Source organism: Trachinotus anak, unplaced genomic scaffold (genome assembly GCF_046630095.1).
Source record: "Trachinotus anak isolate AG129_WGS33_773 ecotype Australia unplaced genomic scaffold, CSIRO_AGI_Tana_v1 ptg000021l, whole genome shotgun sequence".
NCBI classification, from domain to species: domain Eukaryota; kingdom Metazoa; phylum Chordata; class Actinopteri; order Carangiformes; family Carangidae; genus Trachinotus; species Trachinotus anak.
This window is the reverse complement of record NW_027273872.1, coordinates 13,435,743-13,460,400: the sequence shown is the minus strand read 5'-3', so window position 1 is coordinate 13,460,400 and position 24,658 is coordinate 13,435,743. Positions and strand designations below refer to the sequence as shown.

Below are 24,658 nucleotides of genomic sequence, written 5' to 3'. Positions count from 1 at the left end.
AACTTCTTACTTTACATTGTACACAAAGAATATTTAACAAAGAAATCTGCCTCTCAGAAAAACATTTTTTAATAATCATTCATCCAAAAGTTTGTTTTCATGAAATCATCACATAACAAGTGAAACTATTAAACTGTGTATACTCTACCCTAATCCTATGTAAGTGTTCATCTGTGGTGAATATTAAACTGCAAAGAAGCTGTGTCAGTAGTGATTTTAAACTCCAGTAATCTGGATCATCTAGAGACATGCTGACAAAAAACACACAACAGTTTGTCATTCAGTTTCCATTCAGCCTTTTTATTCATCAAAACAAATGTCGACTGCATGTCCACACTCACACGTCAGACTCCATCATCACAGTTTTTCTATTCAGAGCTGGACCTTCCTGTGGCGTGTCAGCAGGTCCACCTCTCTACATAGTGTGTACATCAGAAACAGGCTGGGCCGACCAATTAGTTTAACACAAAGTCAACAAAATAAAAAGTTAATCGTTACAGAGTCATGTAAAATCTCACCAGCAGATACAGTGTTCAGTCTACAGTCTGTTAGCTACAGGCAGCTTCAGCCGGACACGAGCAGAGAAACAAATGATCAGACACTAGAGGAGGGCAGACGGAGAAAGCATGGCTGACACGAGTCCTCGATGGGGACTGCTGCTACTGCTGCTGGAGGAGATTGATCCTAAAACCCAAAACTCTGGATTTACAGCAGAGGAAAAAAAAAAAAAAAAAACACACAAGACTAAAAGCAACAGGGTTTACAGCCAAAACCAAACTACTGCAGCTTGTGTTTACCCTAAGAGGAGGAGGGAAAATAAAAGGTTAAATAAAGGTCACCTGGACATGGAAGCGGGGACCTCCAGTTCACCTCAAGGCCCCAAATCTGAGTTCACCGACAAACACCTCAGACTCTCAAAACTCATCAGTTCTGGCTTTTTCTGCACCCGTGAAACTGCCAATAATCACCTGACTCACATCAACAGGAAACAGAGAGACAACCTTTGACAGCAGACGTTAAAGTCTGGCATAAAAACAGACACATCAACAGTCACCTGGATACAAGACCGGACTAATGTAGTTAAGATTTCTTCTCCACACAAACCAGGTTCATTTCAAATGTTTTTAAGGTTTGAAGTCGCCGCAGCGTTCTCACTGAGTCACAGCAAACAATCTCATGTGCTCATCTAGATTTTTCCCATTATATCATCAACACACAGGAACAAGGTCATCATCTTTACAGTCATGGAATCATTTCTCCTGTTTTTTTTCTTTTGAACTGAAGCGATTATTTGTCCTGATGGTGGAGCCAGAGGAAAGGTCAGGAGGTCAACAACAACAGTAAAACATGTTAGTCAATAAACAAAATGGTTGTGCCATAGTTTCCTATTGATTGACTAGTTAGTTAGTTTATACAGCAGCCTCACATCACACTGTGTCATAAACCTGTTACTACATGTTTATATACTGACTATAAAGACTACACATGGACAGTGAGAGGTGTCATGAAGGCAAACTGGTGGATGGACGGACAAACAGCTGATTCTCTGATTCTGCTGATGACAAGAAAACAATTGATCCTCGTCTGCTCCGACTCTCTCTAGCTATTTTCTGTGGGACTGGAACCATTTCTCAGCCTGACACAGAGGTCATGTCAGTGGCGACTCGACAGGCAGCAGCAGCAGATGACGACTGAACAAGTCAAAGTTATAATCTTCAGGTTTCAGACTCCTGTGGTCACAGTTGGAGACGCAGCGATTCAGTCTGACAGGGCTGCAACTCAGCTGATGTCATATGAAAAGATCCTGAAGATTAGAACTTTACAGTGTCTTTAACTTTGGTTTTCCGATTTAACTCAAGGTACACTTACTATCCTTTTACAGAGGTTCCAACCTCATTCCATGGTCTTCATCAGCAAGTAAAGTTTGCTCAGTTGCAACTTGCGTCATGCGTGGATGAGCTTTTGACCCTTAGGTCATGTGATTACAGCTAACTTCAATCCTCTGATGAAGACCATGAGCTATAGTGAAAGCTGAAAGTAAGTGGACCTTGAGTTCACATATTTTGTCTTAAATTTCCAAGGTTAAGAATGAACGTCACGCTCAAGTGCCATCTCTTTGAAACATGGGGCTAAACTCCAACATGGATTCATGTGTTGTGGTGCAGCAGGTGGACAGGTGTGAGGTTAAGCGCCTGAGTTTTTCCCCTTTAGTGCCTTTTTCTTTTCATATGGGGTTGATGAAAGAGGGACTGGGTGTCTGTCCATCTGCTAACACAGGTTTTCAGCCCAAACAAACGACAGCAGCTGATTCCAGTGACTGAAGGTGGCCTTACTGTGAACCTCATCACACGTGTTGATGTCAAACTGATGAAGGAGGATCTTCCAGGTAAAGAAAACTTTTTTCTTATTAAACATCATCACTCTGTGGCTGAACTGGTGGTTAAACAGCTCTCACATCCTGTCAACCTCATCTCTTCAACAGGATGGGACGAACTGACCTGTGTCCTGTTTGTTTGGACTGAAATCACACAGGAAAGAAGAAGGGGCTGATGAACGCAGACAAAGTTGTTGGACTAAAATCTACAATAATTGTCCTGTGTCTCCAAAGTGTTGGACGCTTGTTCTGTTTCTGTTCTGTAAATGTCAACACACTCTGAGGACGTTTCAGATAAAGAGGAGGAGAGGTAACAAGCTCATCTGCTGCTGGTGTCTGTCACCGCGCTGACTCCACAGTTTTGAATGAAACGAGTGAAAGGCGGAGCAAGAACCGGTCTGACGAGATCAATCTACAACTTCAGTGCCAGGTAACACATGACACCTATCACCTTCAACTGACAACAGTTTACCTGAACAGATCATTACATGTAACTGAATCCAAGTGCAGAAGACAAGAACATAAAGAAGGTGTTCGACCTTCTGTTGACCTCTGACCTCCCCCCGCTGCCATCAGGACGATAACACATATTAAAAACACTAAGGAGACAAACATCAGCTGATGTCTGTCACAACAACATGAGAAGAAGAAAGGAAAGTAAGTTCATATCAGCTGGAGTGTTCTCATTTCACTCATCGAAAAGTTGTGGGTTTCTGGAGGATGCTAGCGGGCTAATTTACAGACTCCTGGAAGACTAGTAAGTCGGCTGTTAGTAGGTTAAGATAGTTGCAAGTTGCTGTTAAGTTACTTACATTATTGGTGGACTTGTTAGCAATCTGTTGTCAGGCTGGTTAGCAGACTGTTTATGATGCTCAGCTACTTCACACTGTAGTCCAAGTAGCTCATGGGCTAATTAGCGACACTTTATGTTCCCTGACCATTTGTTGAATAATCCTGACTGCTGGTTGTCTTCACTGTCAACAGATGTGATGCTTACAAGCTATTTGCTAGCCTGGTAAGGTAAAGACAGATTTAGCAGGCTAATTAGCAGCCTGGTAGGATAATTTGTTTGTTGTATAATCTGACTGTCATTAGCCTAATTAGTCTCCTGATAGATCATCTACCTGTCCGCAGAGTAGTTAACTCAATGTTTACAGGTGGACAGGTTTAATGGCTACACTTCCTGGATTGATTTAAACAGACAGTAGGATGATCCTAACTGCTCAGTTGTCTGTTAGTCGCACGAACAGGATGATGATAGTCAAATGTTCTGCCTGTTTGGAGACTCATTTACAAACTGTTTACAGGCTGTTTAAGGCCTTACTGACTGACTGTTGGTGGCTACTCATACTGCATGTAGACTACTAACAAGTCTTATGGTTGGTTAATTTCCTGACAGTTGAAGCATATTAATCTGACTGCTGCTAGGCTGATTAAGAGCCTGTCGGTGGCCCGAGCAGGATCATGGTACTTCAGATTGTAGGATAACTGAAAGGTATTGACAGACTTACTAGCAAACTGTTAACAGGGTATTTTAACAGGATGTTGATTGGGCGCAGCAATTGCTAGCTCAGGATGGCGGCAGGCGGTGGGTCGGCAGACAGGAGAGGAGACGTTGGTCTCATGGGTTTGAATCTGCTCAGGTCTTGTTGAGGAATGATGCAGGAAGTTTTAGTTAATCTCAGTAAATATCCTTGTATCGCACTAACTCAAGTCCTGTTCATACTGGAATCATCATTATCATCATCATCATCATCAGGTGTCCGTATCTTTTTTAGTTTCCTGTCGGCGTTGCTGCTTCCATGGGATCCATTTAGGCTTCATCACCTTGGAGCAAGGGTAGAAGTAGAGGAGGAGGAAAAATAGGGGGTGGGGGTATTTTAGGTGGGGTGGGGGTGTTGAGGTCAGGGCTTTGGATTCAGAGATATCAGTCTCTTCTGACCTTCCTGTTCCTGGGAGATCGCCGCAGAATGTCATCCTCCAACTTCTACAGAGGAAACAACCACAGTAAACTCTCTAGTTCACACATTGCATCATGTGAGTCATGCTAACATGTCATGTTAGCAGCTGTTTTTGTTCCACTGTGTTTTTTGTTTTTTTTGAAGAGGATAAATTTTACACCCAGAATTAAATAAAATGATTTAATCCAATAACTTTAAAGAAACGTGAACTTTAGACCCGTTAAAGTCGATGGATCTTTGTCAACACTCAGAAACAATATTAATGCTTCTGTTTATAAGAACATACAGACACTAATAAGGAGTGTGAGGATGTTTGTCTCCGCAGTAGAAAAGGGAGGTGAAGACCATTAAATCTGACTTGCCTCCAATTCAGGTCTTTACACTGGAATAACAGACTCCATTAACACCAGTGTGAACCTCTAATGAAGCTGCTGGACTTTTCATTAGACTTCGTTAGAGAAGGTTTGATGTATTTATTTTGCTCTCCTAGCTTCTTTTTAGCAACAAACTTTCAGATAATGCTAGTCCTGGTCTCCTCACCTCATCTGCTGTGGCCTCCTTCTCTTCGTCCTTCTCTGCTTCCTCTTCCTCTTTATCTGCAGGACTTTCCTCTCCATCGCTCTTCTCTTCTGCAGCTGAAAGAAAAGATTTGATGAGTCAGACCAATGGTGACCTGCAGCAGGAGACGCCTTCTGAAATCTGAATATCACACCAACCTGGACTGCTCTTCTCTTCAGCCTCCTCTTCCTCCTCCTCCTTCACATCGGGCTGGGGTGCATCTGTCTTCTTGTACTCTGCCGGCGTCGCTGGGCTCTTCTTCTGCAGAACAAACAGAAATCTGCAGCTCATGACCACTGAAGACATTTTAATGACACGTTCACCTCAACAGTGAACCTGCAGAGTTAAAGACACAATGAAAACTACAAGAGGCTTTTCAAACACTCACAACACCAACACCACAATAATAACATGACATCTGGAAATAAAAAGTTGACTAATAATGATAAACTTTGTCTAAATATATTTAATAATATATCTACTGTTATTATTTTTCATACTTTTGGACTCCACTGTGTGTGACAGACACTTTAAAAAGTGTGAGGTCTTGATTTCAGACAATTGAAGCTGCAGACTGATGAATCCATATATGAACCCATGACTTAAAAAACATTTTATTAATTATCGAGTGACTGATGAATTGATTCAGAACTAAAAACTGAAACATTCTCGCTGTCACAAACTGATGAACAGAATCAAAAACCTGCTTCTTGTTCTTCACTTTCTGATTCAAATAAACCTTTACTCCTCAGCCACACAGCAGACACAGGTGTGGTTGACCTTTGACCTTTGTGAATACAGGGTCTGAGTGGTCTACACTACAGAACCACAGAGACACAAGACAGGCACCAGCAGCACAGAGAGACCAACAGAGACATGACAGCGAAGACAGAGCTACTCTAATGGCAGCAGTAGTCACAGTCACCGGGCCTGAGGAGGCAGCGGCGGCGGAGGAAGAGGAGGCGGTGCGGTTTGGGCGTCCAGCTTCATCAAACTCTTCCTGTAAGCTGGTAAGACTCAACTGACCCTGAGCTGATCCTGGTGACCTCTGTGGACAGTCACATACAGCAGACTGAGGCATCAGCACTGACAGCAGGCTGCAGCAAGAGCTAGGATGTCATCATCAGTGAGGTCACCAACTCTGTTCCTTTAAGAGCCACTGTTTTCTATGTGGTTCATTATTTATGTTGTTAAGTGTGTTGAATATCTTTGATTTATGTTGTGAATATTACACCTGGAGTACACTAAGGTTTATGTTATTATTATTCTGTTGTCATAATACAGGAGCATTTAATAATTATTTACAGGTTCAACTTAAGACTCTTTAAGACCTTTTTAATATCACGGATTTAATTTAATAACTGTTCCACTGTCAAACCAACCAAAGATATCAGTGAGAAATCACATTTATGTCTTCACAGCTTTAAAACAATTATTTCTGATAATGTTATGAATTAATCATGAATCTTATATAAAAGGTCAGAGAACAGTTTTTGCTAAAATCTCATCAACATTTTATCAATGACATTTCAGTCTCTAATATCTTTAATGGCCTTTTTTTGATTGAGGAAACTGAAATTAGACATTTCAAAACCTGCAGGTGCCCTGTATTCACGACAGGTGATGGTGCTGTAAGTGTTCACAGGTAAAGAAGTTCAGGAACAATATGGTGCAAATAGGATGTAGAGTGTGGATCGACTCATGTTTTTGACTGTGTAATGGGGTGTCATAATGTGTGATGGCGTGTCATGACAGCATGTAGTTAGAGTCATGTGATGACCTGCTGTGATGATGTAACCTGTCTTCAAATAAACCCTCACTCAGCGTCTCTCTGCCCCCTGGACTTTTCAAAAAGTTTGATTCTGTAGAACCTGCGTCAAAACTAAGGCGATGAAGTCAAAGAGGAACCTACTACATGGTAAAACGACGACTGTGTGTGTGTCTGTGTGTGTTACCTTGCCAGTGCAGCAGAAGACAATGATGAGGACGAGCGGTAAAGCCACAGTGAGGACGTAGACGACCCAGAGCCAGGGGCGCTCCTCTGCAGCACTCAGCATCTGAGCTGCCAGACCAGGCTGCAACAACACAAACATACGAGACAGGAAATATCAATAAACACACAAGAACATGATCACAGTGACCACAACTACACAACACACTATTTTCCACTGTCTGTGTGTATCTGTCTGTGTCTCTGTGGATAGTTCAGAGTAAACGTGACACTGCTGCAAAGAGAAGAGTTAAAAGTATTTAAAGTTTTTTCCACTGTTTTGATAGTGAAAAAACAGTACGATAGTTAGCATAAACTAAATTCACAGTCAGCACGTAGAGGTGCAGGTAGAGTTATTAACTTGGTACACAGTGGGACAAAATGTCTTGTTTTGTACCAAAAACCCAAAGTACAAGCACAATCTGCAGGCGGTTGGAAATTAAATTTTTTTTGTTGGTAGTCAACATCTGGTTGGTGTCTCTTCCTGATCAGCTTGCTCTCATTGGCTGTTTCTGCTCAATATTCCATCTCTGCTCCTTTCACGCCACAGATTTCACTCAGGGAGACTCTGATCCAGTCTGTAACATGATGTCTATGAACTCCTCATACTACAGGATCATCAGGGCAGAGAATCGTCCAGACCAGCCTCCAATCTAGAGGAGAATCTTATTCTCCAGTGTGGGGCCAGCATAAATCTAACAGTGTCTCAGCCTGAACCCACCTCAGCAGCGCCCTCTGCTGCCTTCTTCAGCCCCCAGCCGTCGGTGGCCCAGCGCTCTGCAGTGTTGCGGTCGTTTGTGATGAAGAAGTTGTCGAAGAAGATTTCGGAGGTCATGGACCAGAGCTCGAGTCCCAAGGCGCTGAAGGCAGTCATCCTAAATGGGTGAAGGTCCTCGAAGTAGGCTGGGTTGGGGATCTTTCTTGGCTTCCAGACACCCTGAGAACATCAAGAGGCCAAGATCAGGATCACAGGAAAACCACCAACACCACCATGACTCTAGCTGATCATCAAATTTATCACTTCAATGTCTTTCCGTCTAAATACAGGATGGGTTTTTACCTGGTAGTTGGGGTTGTCAATCATTGGGGGCTTCCACTTGCCCTTGTAGCTGGGGTTGTCGATCATCGGCCGTTTCCAGGGGCCACAGCCCGGTGCCGTCTCACAGGCAGGGTTCGGGATCTGAGGAGCCTCCCATTCACCGTCCATGTCCTCATCCCTGAAGGACGGAAACAGAGAGACAGTTACCAGGATGAACAGGAGAACAAGGTCTGAGTCTGATTAATAAGGTGAACAGTGATAGAGTAAAACCTTTTTAAGTGAACTCAGACTCCAGACCCAGCACCGGGGTCTGCAGACCTGGGTCAGAACCAGGTTGTGGTCTGTGTACGTACCAGTCTTCAGGTTTGACAGCGTCAGGATCTCCGATGTACTCAGGCTCGTCATCCAACCAGCCGTCGGGTTTCACCGCATCTTCATCTGGAATCTGAGCGGGAGCATCTTCATCCCTGCACATGTTAATGAAGACATACAAACGAACTGTAAAACTGAATGTGTAATCTGATCACAAGTCGTCAGTTATTTGAGTTTTTAACGTGAGATCCCTTTTCATGTCGCAGCCTCTCACAGTGAGGACGTCTGCTGGTCTGTTTATCTCACTGTGAACTGAATATGAAGACATGAAGACTCTGGGAAACAAATTCCACCAGTTTGACATCGTGAAGTTAATTTTTGGTGGGAAAGTGTTGGTGTTGTCATTCTCTGTGGTAACTGACGGCGTGTACTGACCAGTCTTCAGGCTTGACAGCATCTGGGTCCTGGATCTTGGGCCTCTCATCCCAGTCCTCGGGTTTCTGGTCATCGGGGTCCTCGATCTCAGCAGGGGGGTTCACAGGGGGGGTCATATCTGTCAGCAGGCTGCCGCTGTTCACCACCGTGTGGTCCACCAGCACCTCGAAGCTGTTGTCAGGGTTCACCACTGGGGGGCAACAGAGAAAGCCATGACACACCTGGACTGTTGCTAATGTGTGTGTCACCCAGTGTGTACGGGTGTGTGTGTCTTACCCAGTGTGTACAGGTGAGTCTTCTTGTCAGTGTAGTATGTCCTCAGGTCAGCATCAGGTTTCTTCGCATGTTTCTCTTCATACTCTCCAGTTTTGAGGTTTTTGTGTCTGAAGATGAAGTGTAGTTTGTAATCTTCTCCACATTTATCAGGTCCAAACATGATGGTGTATGGAGTCTTATCCACAAACTGGTCCTAGAGACAGACACACACAGATACAGGAATCAGCTACATTAACATCAACTACTAAACAGTGTCTGAGTGAAGCTGCAGTTTGCCTCGTTAAGATCTGGATGAGGAATTAATGAAAGTTCACACAACTATATCACAGCTGTAAGTACAGTAATCACAATATATACAGGGGTGTGTGCATGATGTCACACTGACCAGGTCGAGTTCAGGAGTCTGAGTCAGCAGTTTGACGTAGGCACCACCACAGTCGATACCAGACTGGAAGTTCACCTCGTACCTATAAACACACACACACACACACACACAATCAGAAACAGTGACAACAACAGGCAACAGTTCATGTTGTTTGGTCACATCAGGTTTCTGCCAGAGGACAGGTGAGCATCTGTTCTTACTGGATAATGAGGGGTTTGGTGTCAAAGGTGAAAGGTCGCAGCAGCTGGGCAGAGATGGCGTGATGTTTGGCTTTGGACTTCAGGACCAGACCTTTATCACCGGGCAGCTTACTGTCCTTCATCTCCTCCACAGCCCATTTACCTGTTAACAATGACATCATCATCATCATTTACCTGTCAACAACAAAAACATCATGTACCTGTCCACAACTGAAGCCAGGTAAGGAGACACTATTACCTGACTTGGGTAAAGTATTACTCCTCACTACGGTGGCCCTTTGAGGACATCTCAGCTCTTCATGTCAGTATCTACAGGTTCTTACTCCACATGTGTGTTTCACATTTAGACTTTGTATCTGTACTAACCGTCATATTTGGCGATCTCTTCATCAGCATCCTCCTTCTTGGCGTTGGACAGGACCCAGCTGAAACCAGCAGACATTAAGCAACCATGAATCAACTACACATTAAAAAGATTCACAGTTCATTTCTCCAATAACAAATACAAAAAAACAAAAACTGTTTTCAGTGACTGTTGCTGCAGAACAAATATTACAACACTGCATTACTCCATCACTGCAGCTTGGTGTAAAACATCCTGAGGTTCTTGGCTCCTCCCAGTTAACACCAGTTCTCTAAGTTTCCTCCACAACATGGACAGAACAAGAACATTTCATCTGGGGCAGTCGTATCTGCTCGGTCAGAGATTCTGAGCCAACGCGACAACTTTTTTCAACAACAGATGAGAACGCACATCAAGAACGACATTGTGTTCATAATGTTTGTTGTGCTGCAGCAATTAGTCAAAAATCTATTGACAGAAAATTGATCTGTAACTATTCTGATAAGAGATTCATTATTTTCAAGCCAAACTGTAAAATATTTGATGGTTTCAACCTCTCATATTTTCTTTATGTGAATTTTCACTGCTTTCTTACATTTTAAGTTAAAGTTATTTTAAATTAAATCACTTGTGCTTACCCGTCAAGTGTCCCCCGGTCAAAAGACTCAGCAAAGAAATGTTCCCCCATTGGCTCTGGAGCCTTGTAGGTCACCTGGAATAAAGAAGTAGAAGTAGAAGCAAAGGTACATGAACTGGGTCATTGTGTGTGTAACGGAGATCTGACTGGGATGTAAACACTGTGGTCGACGTGGTGTTTACTGGTATTAATGACACTCCAGCATCCACACCATAATGAAAGTGAAACACGATGTCAGCACACAACAACGTGCAGGTCACCTTTTATTTTTTTATCTTCTGCAACCTTCACTTCAGAAAAGGTTTGTATCACTTTAAGACATTATAATAAAATTTAAAATAAATCATATCTGACCTCTGAAAACAACCTGCTTCTGTCAGCAGGGGAGCTTTCAGGACAATGATGCCAGTCTGTGAAAATCTTCTACCTAAAATTCAGTTCAGACATTTGTGTTTCCAGAGGATGAGCTCTAATGTTTTCAGTCAACAAGACTTTTTTTTATGTTGGACACCAACACGTCAAAATTTACACTTTTTCTACAACAGTCATCCTGTTAAATTTGTGTCTTTAAAATTCAGGTTTAAGACTTTTAATTCTAGTTTTTATTATTCTGAAAATTAGAAAATAAATAGTGAAGTCATGATTAAACTGAAGTCTGTTGTGTGTGTTGTGGTGTGAATGCAGGGCAGTGGATCAGCAGGTCAGTTCACTGCTCTCTTATCAATCTGACTTCCTTATTTAGCTGTTTAATCAGTAACAGTCACGTCATGGGAAAACATTAAATTCAGAGGCTGCATCTGAAGACCGACTGTGTCACAGAGGCAAGGCTAGTATTCAGATGTGGCCTTCTTTTCCTGGACAATGAAGGCTCCAACAGGTGGCTCCTTAATGGCCCAACATATCCCAAAATTCATTGGGCACCATTAATGAAAACAGACAACAGACAGAGAGCCTGAGAATTACACTGTTAAATGTAAGTTTGTTTTTTTTCAGCTCAATTCAACAGATAGTGGTACAACTGTTAAACCTTAAAACCTCATCCTCTCAAAAGGATGCGGCCCCTCAATTGAGATGCAGCTAAAACCTCTCATGGGGGGACTGTCTGTCCAAGAGTCATTTCTGAAAACCTGCCGTGAACTGATTTTGTTGTAGAGATGCGCAGAATAAATATTCTAATTTAAGACTTTTTTTACTTAAGAAATCACTTTGCTTCTTGAGGCTCATCAGAACCTCCTCATGTATAAATAACGGTTAAAAAAAAAAAAAAAACGGTCCGATCAGATCATCTTACCTTGGGTGTAGGAGGAGTTTTAGAAGCAGGTGGAGCCTCTTCCTGCATGTCCCCCTCCAGCTCCTCCTCAGCTCCGGCCAAGCCCAGATCCAGCTCGTCCTCCACATCCACGTCGTCATCCAGACCGTCGTCAACGAGCTCCTCAGCCCGAGAGATGGGGGCCAAACCGAGGCAGAGGAGGCCCACCGCCAGAAGAACAAACAATCCAAACCTCTGATCCATAGTCTGCAGAGAGGAGGAGGAGTGAGAACACATCTGTTCCAGCTGTGACCAGGTAAACTAGTTGTTTATGACAGGACTGTGGTTTCAAAGTATTTTATTAACAGTTATCAACCCCCTCATCAAGTTTATCTTCCATCATCTTGCACAAAGTAAAGCTCTAAATGTTTGACTTTAAAGAGCTGCGATCAGACGAAAACACTTCACTGGAGAGATGACAGAGTGATGTGTCTTCACTCATAAACAATCTTTGGCAGATTCCAGTCAGCATGTTAACTAACAACCCACTGATTACTGTTCACATCCCTGTTGCACAGGAGGATGAGGTCACAATGGCTTTTCCAAATAAAGAGTTTGGATGTAATCATTGATCATCACAATCTTAGTGATCCTGTTGGACCAGAGAACTTCAAGTTCAGTCATTTCATTTCTCACTGATTTTACTTTAAGATGAATATCAACTAAAAAGAGATTCCGCCTGAGCATGAGCAGACTGATTGTGTTCATTTAGTACTACAACTACAGTTCATAAAACTCAACACACACGCACGCGCACACACAGGTGGTTAACCTGTGTCTCTGCCATCCATCCAGCACCATGGTGACCAACCAGCTCCCACAGGACATGCAAACGTAGCTCTGTTGACCTTAATGAGATTACACCCCAAGGGATTACTGCAGCACCCCACCACACATACACAATTTACTCTACACATAGACACCGTAGAGTCTATGAGGACTGCAGGTTACTCATTATACACACACACACACACACACACACACACACACCCCCTGTGTTTACAGGTAAATTAAGAAAAGAGGTGCACACTGGGAATTTAACGGTAACAATAACAGATACTTATCTGTTGATGCATGATGTTTGCAAATGCAACAAGGACAATAAAAGGTCACACTTTATAAACAAAAACATTAATCAAGAAAATAACGGGCAGAATTATCGATTATGAGAATAATCGTTAGTTGTAGCCCTAGTCCACATTATTGGAAGATCATTATTTGAATAATTATTTAGTTCTCATTTATCAAAGCATAATTTATCAGCCACCAATATACTGCATGTCCCTGAAATTATGATCAATCACGTCTAAGACAAAAACATTTTTAAACAGTTTCTGAATCATGTTACATTGATGTGAGAGTGAAGAGGCGTCTGTGACAACATCTTGTCAAGTGGAAAATCTCTTTTTTATATGTTTCTCACCTAAAGAAAAATTATTTAGGCTTTGTTTGATACTAAATGACAAAGTGACAATATTAATCAAGTAATTGTACTTCATGTACAGTGGATTAAAACTGCCTTAACTTTGTAAAACTTGTTTTACATACAGGATGAGATGAGCACAGATCTTTTAAACCATCACCTTTTATACGTCACAAATTTTCACTCATAAAAAATGCAAAATATGCTGATAATACATTTTCAAAATCGGCAGCAATATAAAGTTCTGTGAGTGATCTCTGAATTAATCTGCAAATAATTACTCATTACTCTGATTGGTGCAAAGAGAGTAGACACCACACACCTATAAAAATATTTTGTGTAGATCAAAGAGCAGCATGAGAAACACCACGTGTACAGAATTGATCTGTAGGGAAGGGGGGAAGAAAGAAAAAAAAAAAAAAAAAAAAAAAAAGGCCCTGATCCTGCAGTTCTTCAGCTGAGCACACATCTGACACAGCAGACCGCCAGGCTAATCAGATTAACCCACTGCAGGATTAGCATGCCTGGCTAACAGCCTGGCAGTGTAGTGATGAGTGTGACCACCAGCAGCACTAGCTTTTAGCTTAGCATCAATGGCGTCTGGATGGCGCCCACATGGCGTTTGAAGGAATTATCTTCAGAACCACAGGGGAAACCTTTACCATGACCCAAGGTGATGAACTGATAATAATAATAATAAAATGTACCTATGAGATTTTATGCATTGACGGCAACAAATATGAAGGAAAACTGTAAACATTCAAACAGATCTGAAAAAAGGCGATAAATCGATTAATTGATTAACAAAAAATCAACTACTGTACTGATCATTAATCCATTAGTCAAAAAATTTCTTGTTTGTGTTCCTTTGACTTGTGTGTTCTTGTATATGTGCAAATAAAATAAATCAGTGTGAAGTTTTGTGAAACATCTTGTTGTCAATCAAGTGTCTTCATTAAAGCTAAACAGACCAATTAGTTGATTAATGTTTAATTAAAACTGTTAAACATCTGCTGGAGAGAGGTCAGATGTCAGAGGAGAATGGACAGACTGGTTGGACATGACAGAAAGGTTATGGTCACTTAGATCAGTCATGGTCTGAATGTCACAGTCTTCTAATGGCTACTTCCTGCAGGATGATTCTCCATATCACAGACATGCACACAAACATCATCAACATGACAGGGAGTTCGGTCCAGTCTCCAGACCTGGATCCAGTAGAACCCCTCTGGGATGTGGCAGAACAGGAGACTGGCAGCATGAATGTGATGCAGTCATGTCAACATGGAGCAGAGTCTCAGAGGAAAGTTTCAACATCTGGATCCATGACATGCAGAACTGAGGAACTACCCAGTGTCAGTGTGGTGTTCCTAATAAAGTGATCACTGAATCAGTCCGTTTCAAGGCTCAGTAACTGTAGCTTCTAATCAGACAAACAGGAGGAAATAGTGCATTTTTGGGGACTATTTTCTGTGGCGGATTAATCCACATTTAGTACTGTAGTGAAAATCTGTAGCAGCAGGACAGTGTGTGAGGGACTGAATCAAAATAAACTACAGTGTGAAGAGAGCAACCGTGAGGCTCATTGATCACTGATCAGCTCTGTCACAGATGAACACCCACTCCCTGCAGCCTGCAGAAGTAATAAGATTTCAAAGCGACTCTGATTGGCTGATATAACAACAGCCTGTCTTAATCTGTTGAGTGAAACCAGTTAAAGTCACTGTTATCCACCCAGACTGACAGCAGCGCCATGAGAGGGGAGTTATTGGAGTCAGTTAATCTGATATTAGAGTCAGTCCAGCCTGCAGGACATCTGCTGCCCCTCTGATTCACTGTCTGATAACTGCACTGGTTTCTAACTGGGAATGATAAGGAAGCAGAGCTTTCTGAGGATGACTCACTGACATATATCACATATTGAAACATTAATAGTTATTCTCATTATACATTCTTCTGTTTCGATGAACTGATCTATGAAACGTGTTTACTCTATGAAAAGTCAAAACAGTTAAAAACGTCCATCAAAGTTGACATCTTCAGATTTCAGACCAAAAACAAAATCTATTCAGTTTACAAAGATAAACAGAGAAAAGCAGCAATAGTCACATTAGAGAAACAAGCAAAACTGTTGTCATTTTGCTAACTACTGAAATGATATATTATTAATAGTTTTCTCTCAATCATCTAGTTGACTGGCTAATTACTGGCTAGTTTCAAATCTATGTTAACACATTACAACTATCACCAGTTTTTGTTCAGATTATTAGTCTTGGGTTCTTACTACTAAAACTATTATCTCAATATCAATAAACCATCATTATTTTGATAAAAATTACAGGTACTTCCACTGTGTATGGTGAGATAAATAGGTATGGTGAAATAAACTTGCAATATGTCAATAACAATAAGCCACTGAGCTCTCTTGGGTTAGGACTGCCTTTCATCACTGACATGTTTGAGAAACTTGGGTCATTTTGTGGAATTAAAAGATTTTGTGATGCAAATCAACTTGTTTCAGTTTTTTTACATTAAAAAGAGAATGAACATCAGTCTGTTGTGTGCTCAGCTCAGCTCATTAAACAGTGGAGTTAGCCTGCATCAGTTAACTCATCAGCTCACAGGCAGGACCAGCAGGTTACTGTTTAAACACAGGTAAACTGTGAGGAGACGTCTTCCTGTGTGAAGTCAGAAATATAAACACTGAATGACTGACCGTGCTTTCAAACTACAAATGTGTCACCAACTTTAAAATGCCCCCATGACTGAAAAAAAAACTTTTTTCAGCCTTAATTTCTGGAAATTAATCCTTAATATGTGACAAAAAAAAAAAATGTTTAAATTTAAATTCCGACTTTTTTTATAATAAACAGATTAACAAAAAGACTTTTGTTGAAGAATATTTATCTCAATGAATAAACATGAGGGAAAATAATAAAAACTGCATCTTGAGTAAATGTGGCAAAAAGCTGTTGTGTATTTTCATTTTTTAGTAACTCAATATCAATAAATGGTTGCTGCATTTGTTATCCAATTAAATATATTGATTAATTTTGGTGTGACCAGTGACTAAACCACTGATTTTACCCAAACACTATTTGAGAACTAATTAAGCTAATTCATAATAAATGTTAATTGTGCTTTTAGTGTGTCTGTGTTTAAATTGTAAAAATCTGCATTGTGCTTCCATCTTGTGTTGTATATTTTCACTCTCCTGCTCATCAGTAATCTAATTTATTTTAAGTAATATCAATCTACATTAATCTACAGTAATATCTATCTAATCATTTACAGTAACTGCAGAGCTGTTGGCAGGTCCACATATGCTGAGAGAAACCAGCAGGTTGAACCAGTCGGGCTGCTGCCCCTCTTAACCTGACAGACTGGATCCAGCATCAGGTAATGAAACCACATGTGGATGAAAGACAGCCCCCGGTTCTGACTTTGTTAAGAGTTGGAGCTTTAGCCAGATTGTAACCATCTTATAAATGTGTGACACTGGTCTTGTGGGAAAATAAACAGAAACACACTCATTAGGACTGAATGTATGTATTACTGAACAGACCCAAGGGGTCTGGAGGCCCCTGGGCTAGAGCCTCTGTGTGAAGTAACTGTTAATATTTCTAGTTTGAAAGTCACAGTGCTCATATAAAAGACAAAGAGGCACAAAACCACCACAAAGAGACACAAAATGACAGGAAAGAGACACACACAATGACCACAAAGTCCAATGTTTTTGCTAAACTCAACTCAACATTTAAAAGCTGCATTATAATAAGGAAATATTCCAGATATTTTGTGCATGTACATCTGAAACAATGATTAACAGAAGCCATGAAATCACCAACTATTTGGATAATCATTTAATCATTTTGGTCTATGCTTTCAGTTTCTCCAACGATGCCTTTCCCTGTTCTATATCATTGTACACTGAATATATTGTGACTGCTGATCAGAAAAGATAAGACATCTGAAGATGTCACTTAGGACTCCAATATTTTGCCCCATTTTTTTGACTCAACTCACATATTGTACAAAAAGTTTTATCAGCAACTATTATTTTAGTTCTTTTTAAAAGCAAAAATGCCAAACATTTGCTAGTTACGGACTCTCAAATGTGGCAAGTTACAGTTTTTCTGTGTCATAAGATAATAAAATAACAACATTTGTTTTAATCAAACAAAATAAGACACCTGGAGACTTAATCCTGAATTATAATGGACATTTGTCAATTTCAATTACATTTTATACACCTGCAATGAGGTTATGTTACTGTTCTACTTCAAAATAAAGCTCACACACATTTTTTCATGTGTGGTGGAGAATATTCAGTATGATACTCCAACGTTCACTTAAGTAAATGATCTGATTATTTCTTCCACCACGGGTTGCAGCCCCTCATCTTTTGACCCACATTTGTATAAAATTTTGGCAGATATATTAGAATATTTCAGGAATTTCATCTTCAATAATTTAAAATGCATAATTGATTGGTTGCACAAATTTGGTGTGTGGTCTCAGGACTGATAAGGTTAACATGCTAACTGACCCCTGACACACACTCATTCATTAAAATTTAATAGGAAGCCCTTCACATAGTCTCGTCTTTACATTTCAACTGCAAATTATGCTCTTTATCAGTTCTTTAAGGTGGTTTAAGTGTCATTGACACAAAACTACCTCCCTTCCTTACACACACGGCTGAATCAGCTATCTTAGCTTAGCTTAGCTTAGCTTAGTTTAGCTGCGATGCGATGCTATTACGAAACACTGCCAGCGAAGGGGCTGGGACAGGTTAACTTCAGCTTTCTTACAGAAGATACAACCAGAGTTTCTGTCAGATACAATGAGTCATGCGAACGGGGGAAGTTTCACGTTAACGTAACATATTTAAGTAAGTTAACTGTTTTAAAAGGCTAGCTGAGTTCACCTGTGGGTAATTAGCTTCAGTTAGCCACTCAGCCTAATGCTAACAGCATGCAGGAGGCACGGAGCCTTATTTTTAACGGCTAAAACTGACATTATTTGAATAATGTCAGTACGGTCAGTGTAAATAAACCAGCATTCCCCAGTAAATGGTGCTCTCCGCCTGCGCACCCCTGTAAAAAGTGACATTTATCGGTCTCTTTACTCACCTCCGGCTCTCCGACCTGACCGCCTGGGAACTACTGAGGAGGATCACGTGGGATACTGGGAGGCAGAACCCGCTATTACCCGTCTGTGATTGGTCACCGAGGGCGAATGTTTGACGTTTCCTGTCAACTGTCAGGAGCTGATTGGTCGAGAGGAAATCTCAGTCGAACCGGACAGTGCCCGCCCCCTGGAGCTGAACCTCGTGGACAGCGTTGATTGGTCGAAGTGTCAGAAGGTAGTGTGCGCTGATTGGCTGTAGTAAGGCTGGCGTAAAGAGATTGAAACTGATTTTATTTTAATAACAGCAGGCAGAATAAAGTATTGTTCTAATAATGTATCGTTTTATCTACTGATTGTAAACTCCACATGGGGAAACCTTCTTTATTTGCAGAGCTGGAGTTTAATTGTTCATTCAGATTCATTGTTTATCCAAGAATTACAATTACCTACAGTTTTCATTCACCAGCACTTGTTCACCTGCTATAGCTCTCTATACCTGTTAGGGGTCAGAGTAACAGTTTAAATGCAAAAATTAGGCTACAAGATGCACATTAACTAGTATAATAAATAGAGTTCAGTTTAAATCAGTTTAACATTGTTAAGTGTCGAAGAGCAGCATTTATGTTCCATTTATATAATGTATTTGTATAAATATAAAATTAGGCAATTAAAAAATACATGATAAATATAAAATTGATATTGTTTTATCACTTTATCTTTAAATTTCTAATCTTATGTATCTACAGCAGATATAATCCCACTTCTGACTTGACATTCGTCAAACAGGAGTCTAAATTACTGTAAATAAAAAAATAACAACAATAGTTAAATCAGTTCCTCATCTACTACATAAAAACCCACATAATAAAATAATAAATAAATAAAATACAGTTGAAAATATTCAAAGGTGAAACGGAGCTGAATCTTTTAACTATAAATTTCCACTGAAGCAGAAACCAAGCTTTATAAAGAGCCATGTACAAATCGTGGGCTGTTGTTTGTTCACATAAATATTTGGATCCTGAGTAAACATCTATCCATCTATATACATATTCACCACTCTGCTGCCCTCTCTCTGAAGCACTGAATGTGAATTAATCCGCTGCTGAAAACAATCCCTGACAAACTGTTCTTTCAGTGAGAATCATGTGATATTCATCCATGTGAGCATCACCTCAGCAGAACTGCTTCACAACAGGCTGCTTTTATTCCATGATTGACTGTGATGAACCTTATCGCTGTCTTCGACACTAACTTCACCCCCAAACATTTCAGTTCAGTCATTTTAAACTGACCATGTGGACACAGTCACATTTACCGAGTTCATCTGCTCACTTTTGGTTACATTTACTTGTACTGAAGTACAATCTTGAAATACTTGTACTATATATATATTAATATTTCTATTTTCCGGTATTTTTTTACATCTACTTCACTACATTTCAGAGGGACATATGCTACTAAACATTTGTTTACGATCTGTAGTTACAAAGATTTTAGATAAAATAACCATGAATAAAATGCATTGTTCCAAGCTTAAACCTGCAGTTCACATTTTTGGGGTTTTTTGAAGGACTTAGAGCTCCTTTTCACATTTCAGATGTCTATGGATTCAACTTCATTTAAGTATTTATTAGAAGCAAAACTTTTTTTCAAACAAACAAAGATCAGGAAAAAGTCTGACAACTGAAAACAGATCAGTGAATCAGAACTTTGTTTATTCTTCTTTTTTCCTCCATGAATCATCTGATGACCCCTCAGATTTATCTGGTGACCCTTTGGAAGGACTCCACTCCTAGGCTGGGAACCACTAAACCAGCTAACTGTATATAAAGTAGTTAAACCAGCTCCGCCTGGAGCAGCTACAACAGTAACATGCTGCTGATGAACTGATGGATATGAATAATGTAATAATGTAAAATAATCTCATACTCTCATTTACTGCAGAATGTGTACTTTTACTTTGAATACTTTAGTACATTTTGCTGCTAATACTTATGTACTTTTACTTAAGTATGATTTTTCATGCAGTACTTTCACTTGTAATGGAGTTTTTTTTGCTGTATTTATACTTGTTTACTAAAGGGTCTGAATATTTCATCACATTGTACTTGTAATTGTTGGAGACTTTTGTTGTGAAGCTGAAGGTCAGAATAAACTTTGACTTATTTGGTGTCACCCTTACTTCCTGTCACCTCACCTTCTTTGATATAAGTGGAAACAAACTCACCTTCAACTTTCTGCCTGAAATTAGATGAATTCATTCATAGCCCTGTTCTGCATCAATTTCTAAGCAGAGACCAGTGGATGATGTTGGTGTTTCGTCACCTTCTTTGATGAAACCTGATGACATTTCCAGAAATCTGCCCACACCCCCAAAACCTCCCACCCGAGATCTTCAGAGTCAACACTGTGAAATCCAGCGCAGACTCAAAACAACCTCACAGCAAAACTTCATTTAAATTTCTGTCTTTATTACAATTCACAGATTGGATAGAAGTTTGAGATCATTTAAATAGAGTTTATCTAAAGGATACAAAAGACAAACACAAGATTATAGCAATGCATTCCAGTGCATCTTACAAAGAAAAAAAAAAAAAAAAACTCGGGAAGTTTCCTGAAGCTCGTAGACACTCAGTTCACTTCAAATCTGAAAAACTGAAGTTCTGCTCAGGTCTGGTTTCCATTTCAATCCCCATACGAATGAATGAGGACCAGTTTGGACGGGGGGAGGGAGAGGCGGGTGACCTGCATCTTAATGAGTCTGAAGAATGTGTGTGTGGAGGAAAACTTTGATAAATTTCCCCCTAAAATGACCAAATCTGTTCTCTTAAATTGATCATTTGTACAGTTAAGTTACTTAGAAAACAGTAGATGTGGATTTGTCGATTTGGAGCCAAACCTGGTTTCAAAATAAAGACTTTTTTCAACCTTTATTTACTGAAACAGTAACATTCACTAGAGGCTGTAATACAACCATGGGGGGAAGGTGGGCAACAACCCCAGGGTCTCAGTGGGGGTCCAGTTCATATTTGCCCTGAGGCACCATAACGGGTTCATCCTGCCCTGACTGAAAATGTGCACCACCTAAGCATGGAGCAAACTGAACAGAAAGGGCCTTACACTGGCATCTGCATTTTTACCAAATCTTGACACCCTGCAGGTTTTTGCCACAGGGCCCCTCCAAATAATGTGGCCCTTGTGTTTAACAGCCAGAACCTGATTTATATCCCTCTATCGCAGCACAAGGTCTTAAACAAAGAATTAAATCCAGTCAGTGAGAGTGGAGGAAATGAGGATACATAAATCAAGTCGTTTTAGGGAACCAGTTATTACATTTCCGGAATTAAGTATTAAGAGAAACTTCAGTCATTTGAGGGAAGAAATGATCAAAAGTTCTTTACTGTGACACATAAACTGGTGGAAGAATTTATCATTTATTACTATTTATTACCTGTTATCAATAAAGAAAGAAGGAAAACACATGGATCGGTGTTTTTGCACTGGACTGGAAAACTACAGTACAACAGAGTACAGCAGAGGAAATTACAGTTCTGTAGAGTACCTCAGAGTACTGTAGGTACTGTAGAGTAGAGTACTGTGCAGTACAGTACAGTACAGTACTGTGCAGTAGAGTGCATCAGAGTACAGTAGAGTACAGAAAAGTAGAGTAGAGTGAAGGAGGAGTCAGAACAAGGCCCCAGTTAAATAAAGCAACTTGAAAAGAATTGGTTAAAAAAGTAAAACACCAGCTGTCATCATCAGTAGTTTGAAGCCACATTGATGTGAGAAGGTCTGAGGAACTGAGGGTCTGAGGGTCTGAGGATCCCGATCTTAGTTGTCGCTACATTTCCAGTCCGGGTTCAGTTTGAAGACCTGCTCTTCGTCTTTAAGGCAAATCGCTGACTGACTGAGGGAAACGTGTAAACCCCGAGCAGCAACTACAGACACATATCAACACACTGAGGGCATTCATATGATAGTGTGTACACCTCTATGCATATATGCACATACATGGTTACTGTGGGGGTATACTGGAGGGGTGGTGTTGGTAGAACAGTCCGGACCGACCGTCTGCAGACAGAAAGAGGCCTTTGAGTTTCAAAGCAGCAGTTTGATCATCATCAGTGTGTCGGCGCTCCCGCCACCGCCGCCGCGGTCATTACCAGTGTTTTCAACATTTACCTTACTGTATGTACACATAAATACAGATTCTTCAGGAGTAATTACAGCTTCATCAGGACAGCTCTGACTCTTGGCCTCATCATCATCATCCTCAGCGGTCTGTCTGTCTGTGTGTGTGTTTTCTGTGTTTCCAGTCTCTTGCCTGTTCAGCCCTGTGGTGGTGAGGTCCGGCCAGATGGCGGCGCTGTGGCACCGTGGTGGGGATCTGGTGAGCAGGACTGGAGCAGGACGGCAGCTGACGAGCCTCCAGCCAGCTTGGCCGACCGCCATGAGGTGCTGAGGTATCACTGAGGGGGCGGAGCCTCACTCTGCTTTCTTTATGAAGATCTGAGACAGGAGACAGAGACCAGTATGAACCAAGAACCAGTAACAACCAGTGTGAACCTGTGTTTTTAACCAGTGCTAGAAAGTAGATCAGTACATTAACTCAAGTACTGCACTAAGTACCATTTGAGTGATTTTGATGATAATAAGTATTAAACTGTAACTGTAATAATGATGATTGGTTTAATTATTATATATATATATATTTATTATTTCATTTTTTTATTAAAATGTCTACAGTCAGTTATTTATGTAAACAGCTATTTATTTGTCTTTCTGCCTTGCTATTGTCATGTTTTTCTTAGTGTGTACAGTTTGTCTTGCACTGGTTGTGTGTTCTGTTTTGTGTATTTTGTGTGTTTTTAATGTTTAGTCTATGTGCCCTATAAAATTGCCCCTGGGAGACAAATAAAGTTTCTTAAATTGAAGATTTATTTTTTGTTTGCAGAGTTGATTTTTTATGTTGTTAGTCATATGTCTGATTTCTCTGTTTGTTTATTTTAATTTCAAAATAATAAAACAGCCAATGTATTAAAATAAAATTAGCATTAGTTTCTGAAAATTGATTCAGATATTTTCTAAATGTCAAAACAAAAATTCAGCGTGGAGTCATTAAATGTTCTGTCTTCCTCTGAAATAAATGTAGACCATCACAAGACACTAAAATTCTCCATGCAACCCTGACCAATTCACTCTTTAAAGGGTTAGACAGAAAATTTCCCTTCACCAAACCTTAAAGAGAGGTCAGAGGTCAGGAGTACATGTTCAAACATTTGTAGCCCACAGTCCTGCTTTTTGGTCTGAGGAACACGCAACAAAGATCCCCAGCTGGACTTAAACCAGGGACAGAGTGGTGAAAAGTCCTAAACCACCAGGGTCACCAAAAAACTCAAACATCTGATGCCCTAGAAACCAACCTGAGGATCCTTGGAACCCCATTAGACACCAATATAGCCTCAGAGCATCTCCTCTTGCTGTCACCTTGTTGTAGTGAAGAGACTCCATGACTACAAAGAGCTGCTGGTCAAAGACCTGGCCTTCAGTAGATCTGGACATTCTGGACTGACTGTACCACCCTGGTGACTCCTGCTGGAGGTCTTTAGAATCTACAGGGGCCGAACGCCAAGATCCTTACAGGAACATGAATGGGACATCCAATACAACACAAGTTCTCAGTGAGATGAAGAACCAGAACTTTGATGGGAGTAAACTACAACAAAAGGAACCTTTTCAGGGATCTTTGGACTCCAACCAAAGACCCAAGGAACAACTGTCAAGAACCCTAACAGCATCCAACAGTAGTCAGCCACCACCTTTGGTTCTCCGTAAATCACTCTTGAAACTTCTGTAACATAGCAGTAACCCTTTCCAAAGACCCTGGAACTCTTCAAAGACCTGTCAGCCCCTATACTACCTACACTCCTTCGACCTCCTCAAGGACAACAGGAATCCTCTCCAGGATGCTTGACCCCTTCAAGAATTTAAGAAACCTTTCTGAAACTAGGGAACCTCTGCTGGCAGCCCCGAACTCCAGAACACCCCATGAACTGATTCAAGACCTTGGAACCCCCTCAAGGAAGCTTTTATGTGCACTTTCCTGACACATAAAAACGAGCTATGGTGGATCTTTCCGTGCGGTCTCACCTCACTGAGGATCACCCAGACTGGAGAGTCCGTCATCACTGAAAGGCGCATGGCCTCTAGGGGCCCGAATGTGGGGTCCACCTCCCCCTCTGCAATCCCGTTCTGGAATGTTCCTGGAAAAGGAAAAGAT

At 40.8% G+C, this 24,658-nt stretch overlaps 2 protein-coding genes across 4 annotated transcripts in view; both read right to left on the bottom strand.

Annotated features, from left to right (window-relative positions):
* Nucleotides 1–279: 279 nt before the first annotated feature.
* Nucleotides 280–18,522, bottom strand: canx (calnexin). 2 transcript variants are annotated; one of them, XM_071457891.1, is made up of 15 exons: nucleotides 18,378–18,522; nucleotides 11,802–12,026; nucleotides 10,512–10,585; nucleotides 9,897–9,955; nucleotides 9,531–9,672; nucleotides 9,331–9,412; nucleotides 8,946–9,138; nucleotides 8,670–8,859; nucleotides 8,276–8,389; nucleotides 7,944–8,100; nucleotides 7,605–7,820; nucleotides 6,849–6,968; nucleotides 5,052–5,154; nucleotides 4,876–4,970; nucleotides 280–4,361 (listed from the first exon to the last, which is right to left on the bottom strand). In XM_071457891.1, exons 2-15 carry the CDS (start codon nucleotides 12,021–12,023, stop codon nucleotides 4,302–4,304), a joined length of 1,827 nt encoding a protein of 608 aa, XP_071313992.1. In that variant the 5' UTR covers nucleotides 12,024–12,026; nucleotides 18,378–18,522; the 3' UTR covers nucleotides 280–4,301. The 2 variants fall into 2 exon arrangements, with proteins under 2 accessions (XP_071313992.1, XP_071313991.1); XM_071457890.1 differs by lacking the exons at nucleotides 280–4,361; nucleotides 4,876–4,970; nucleotides 5,052–5,154 and adding an exon at nucleotides 5,627–5,941.
* A 2,310-nt stretch (nucleotides 18,523–20,832) lies between these two features.
* mgat4b (alpha-1,3-mannosyl-glycoprotein 4-beta-N-acetylglucosaminyltransferase B) overlaps nucleotides 20,833–24,658 on the bottom strand; it is an 87,957-nt gene continuing 84,131 nt past the window's right edge. Inside the window, exons 14-16 of one of the 2 annotated variants that reach the window (XR_011684510.1) lie at nucleotides 24,529–24,641; nucleotides 22,703–22,887; nucleotides 20,833–22,449 (exon numbers count right to left, since the gene is read on the bottom strand). Coding sequence is in view for 1 of the 2 variants with exons in the window: in XM_071457892.1 (XP_071313993.1) it covers nucleotides 22,864–22,887; nucleotides 24,529–24,641 (137 nt within the window). In the remaining variant the exon portion in view is untranslated. Of the gene's footprint in view, nucleotides 22,888–24,528; nucleotides 24,642–24,658 lie in introns of both variants that reach the window. The other variant, XM_071457892.1, reaches the window with a different exon arrangement.

What these genes read in the sequence shown, in the direction of transcription:
- canx (XM_071457890.1), bottom strand. Translation starts at nt 12,023, where the DNA reads ATGGATCAGAGGTTTGGATTGTTTGTTCTTCTGGCGGTGGGCCTCCTC. An exon ending in AGAGATCGCCAAATATGACG is followed by an intron (nt 9,673 to 9,896) that starts GTTAGTACAGAT and finishes CATTGTTAACAG; the next exon opens with GTAAATGGGCTGTGGAGGAG. An exon ending in CAGCAGAGGGCGCTGCTGAG is followed by an intron (nt 6,969 to 7,604) that starts GTGGGTTCAGGC and finishes GTGTTGTTGCAG; the next exon opens with CCTGGTCTGGCAGCTCAGAT.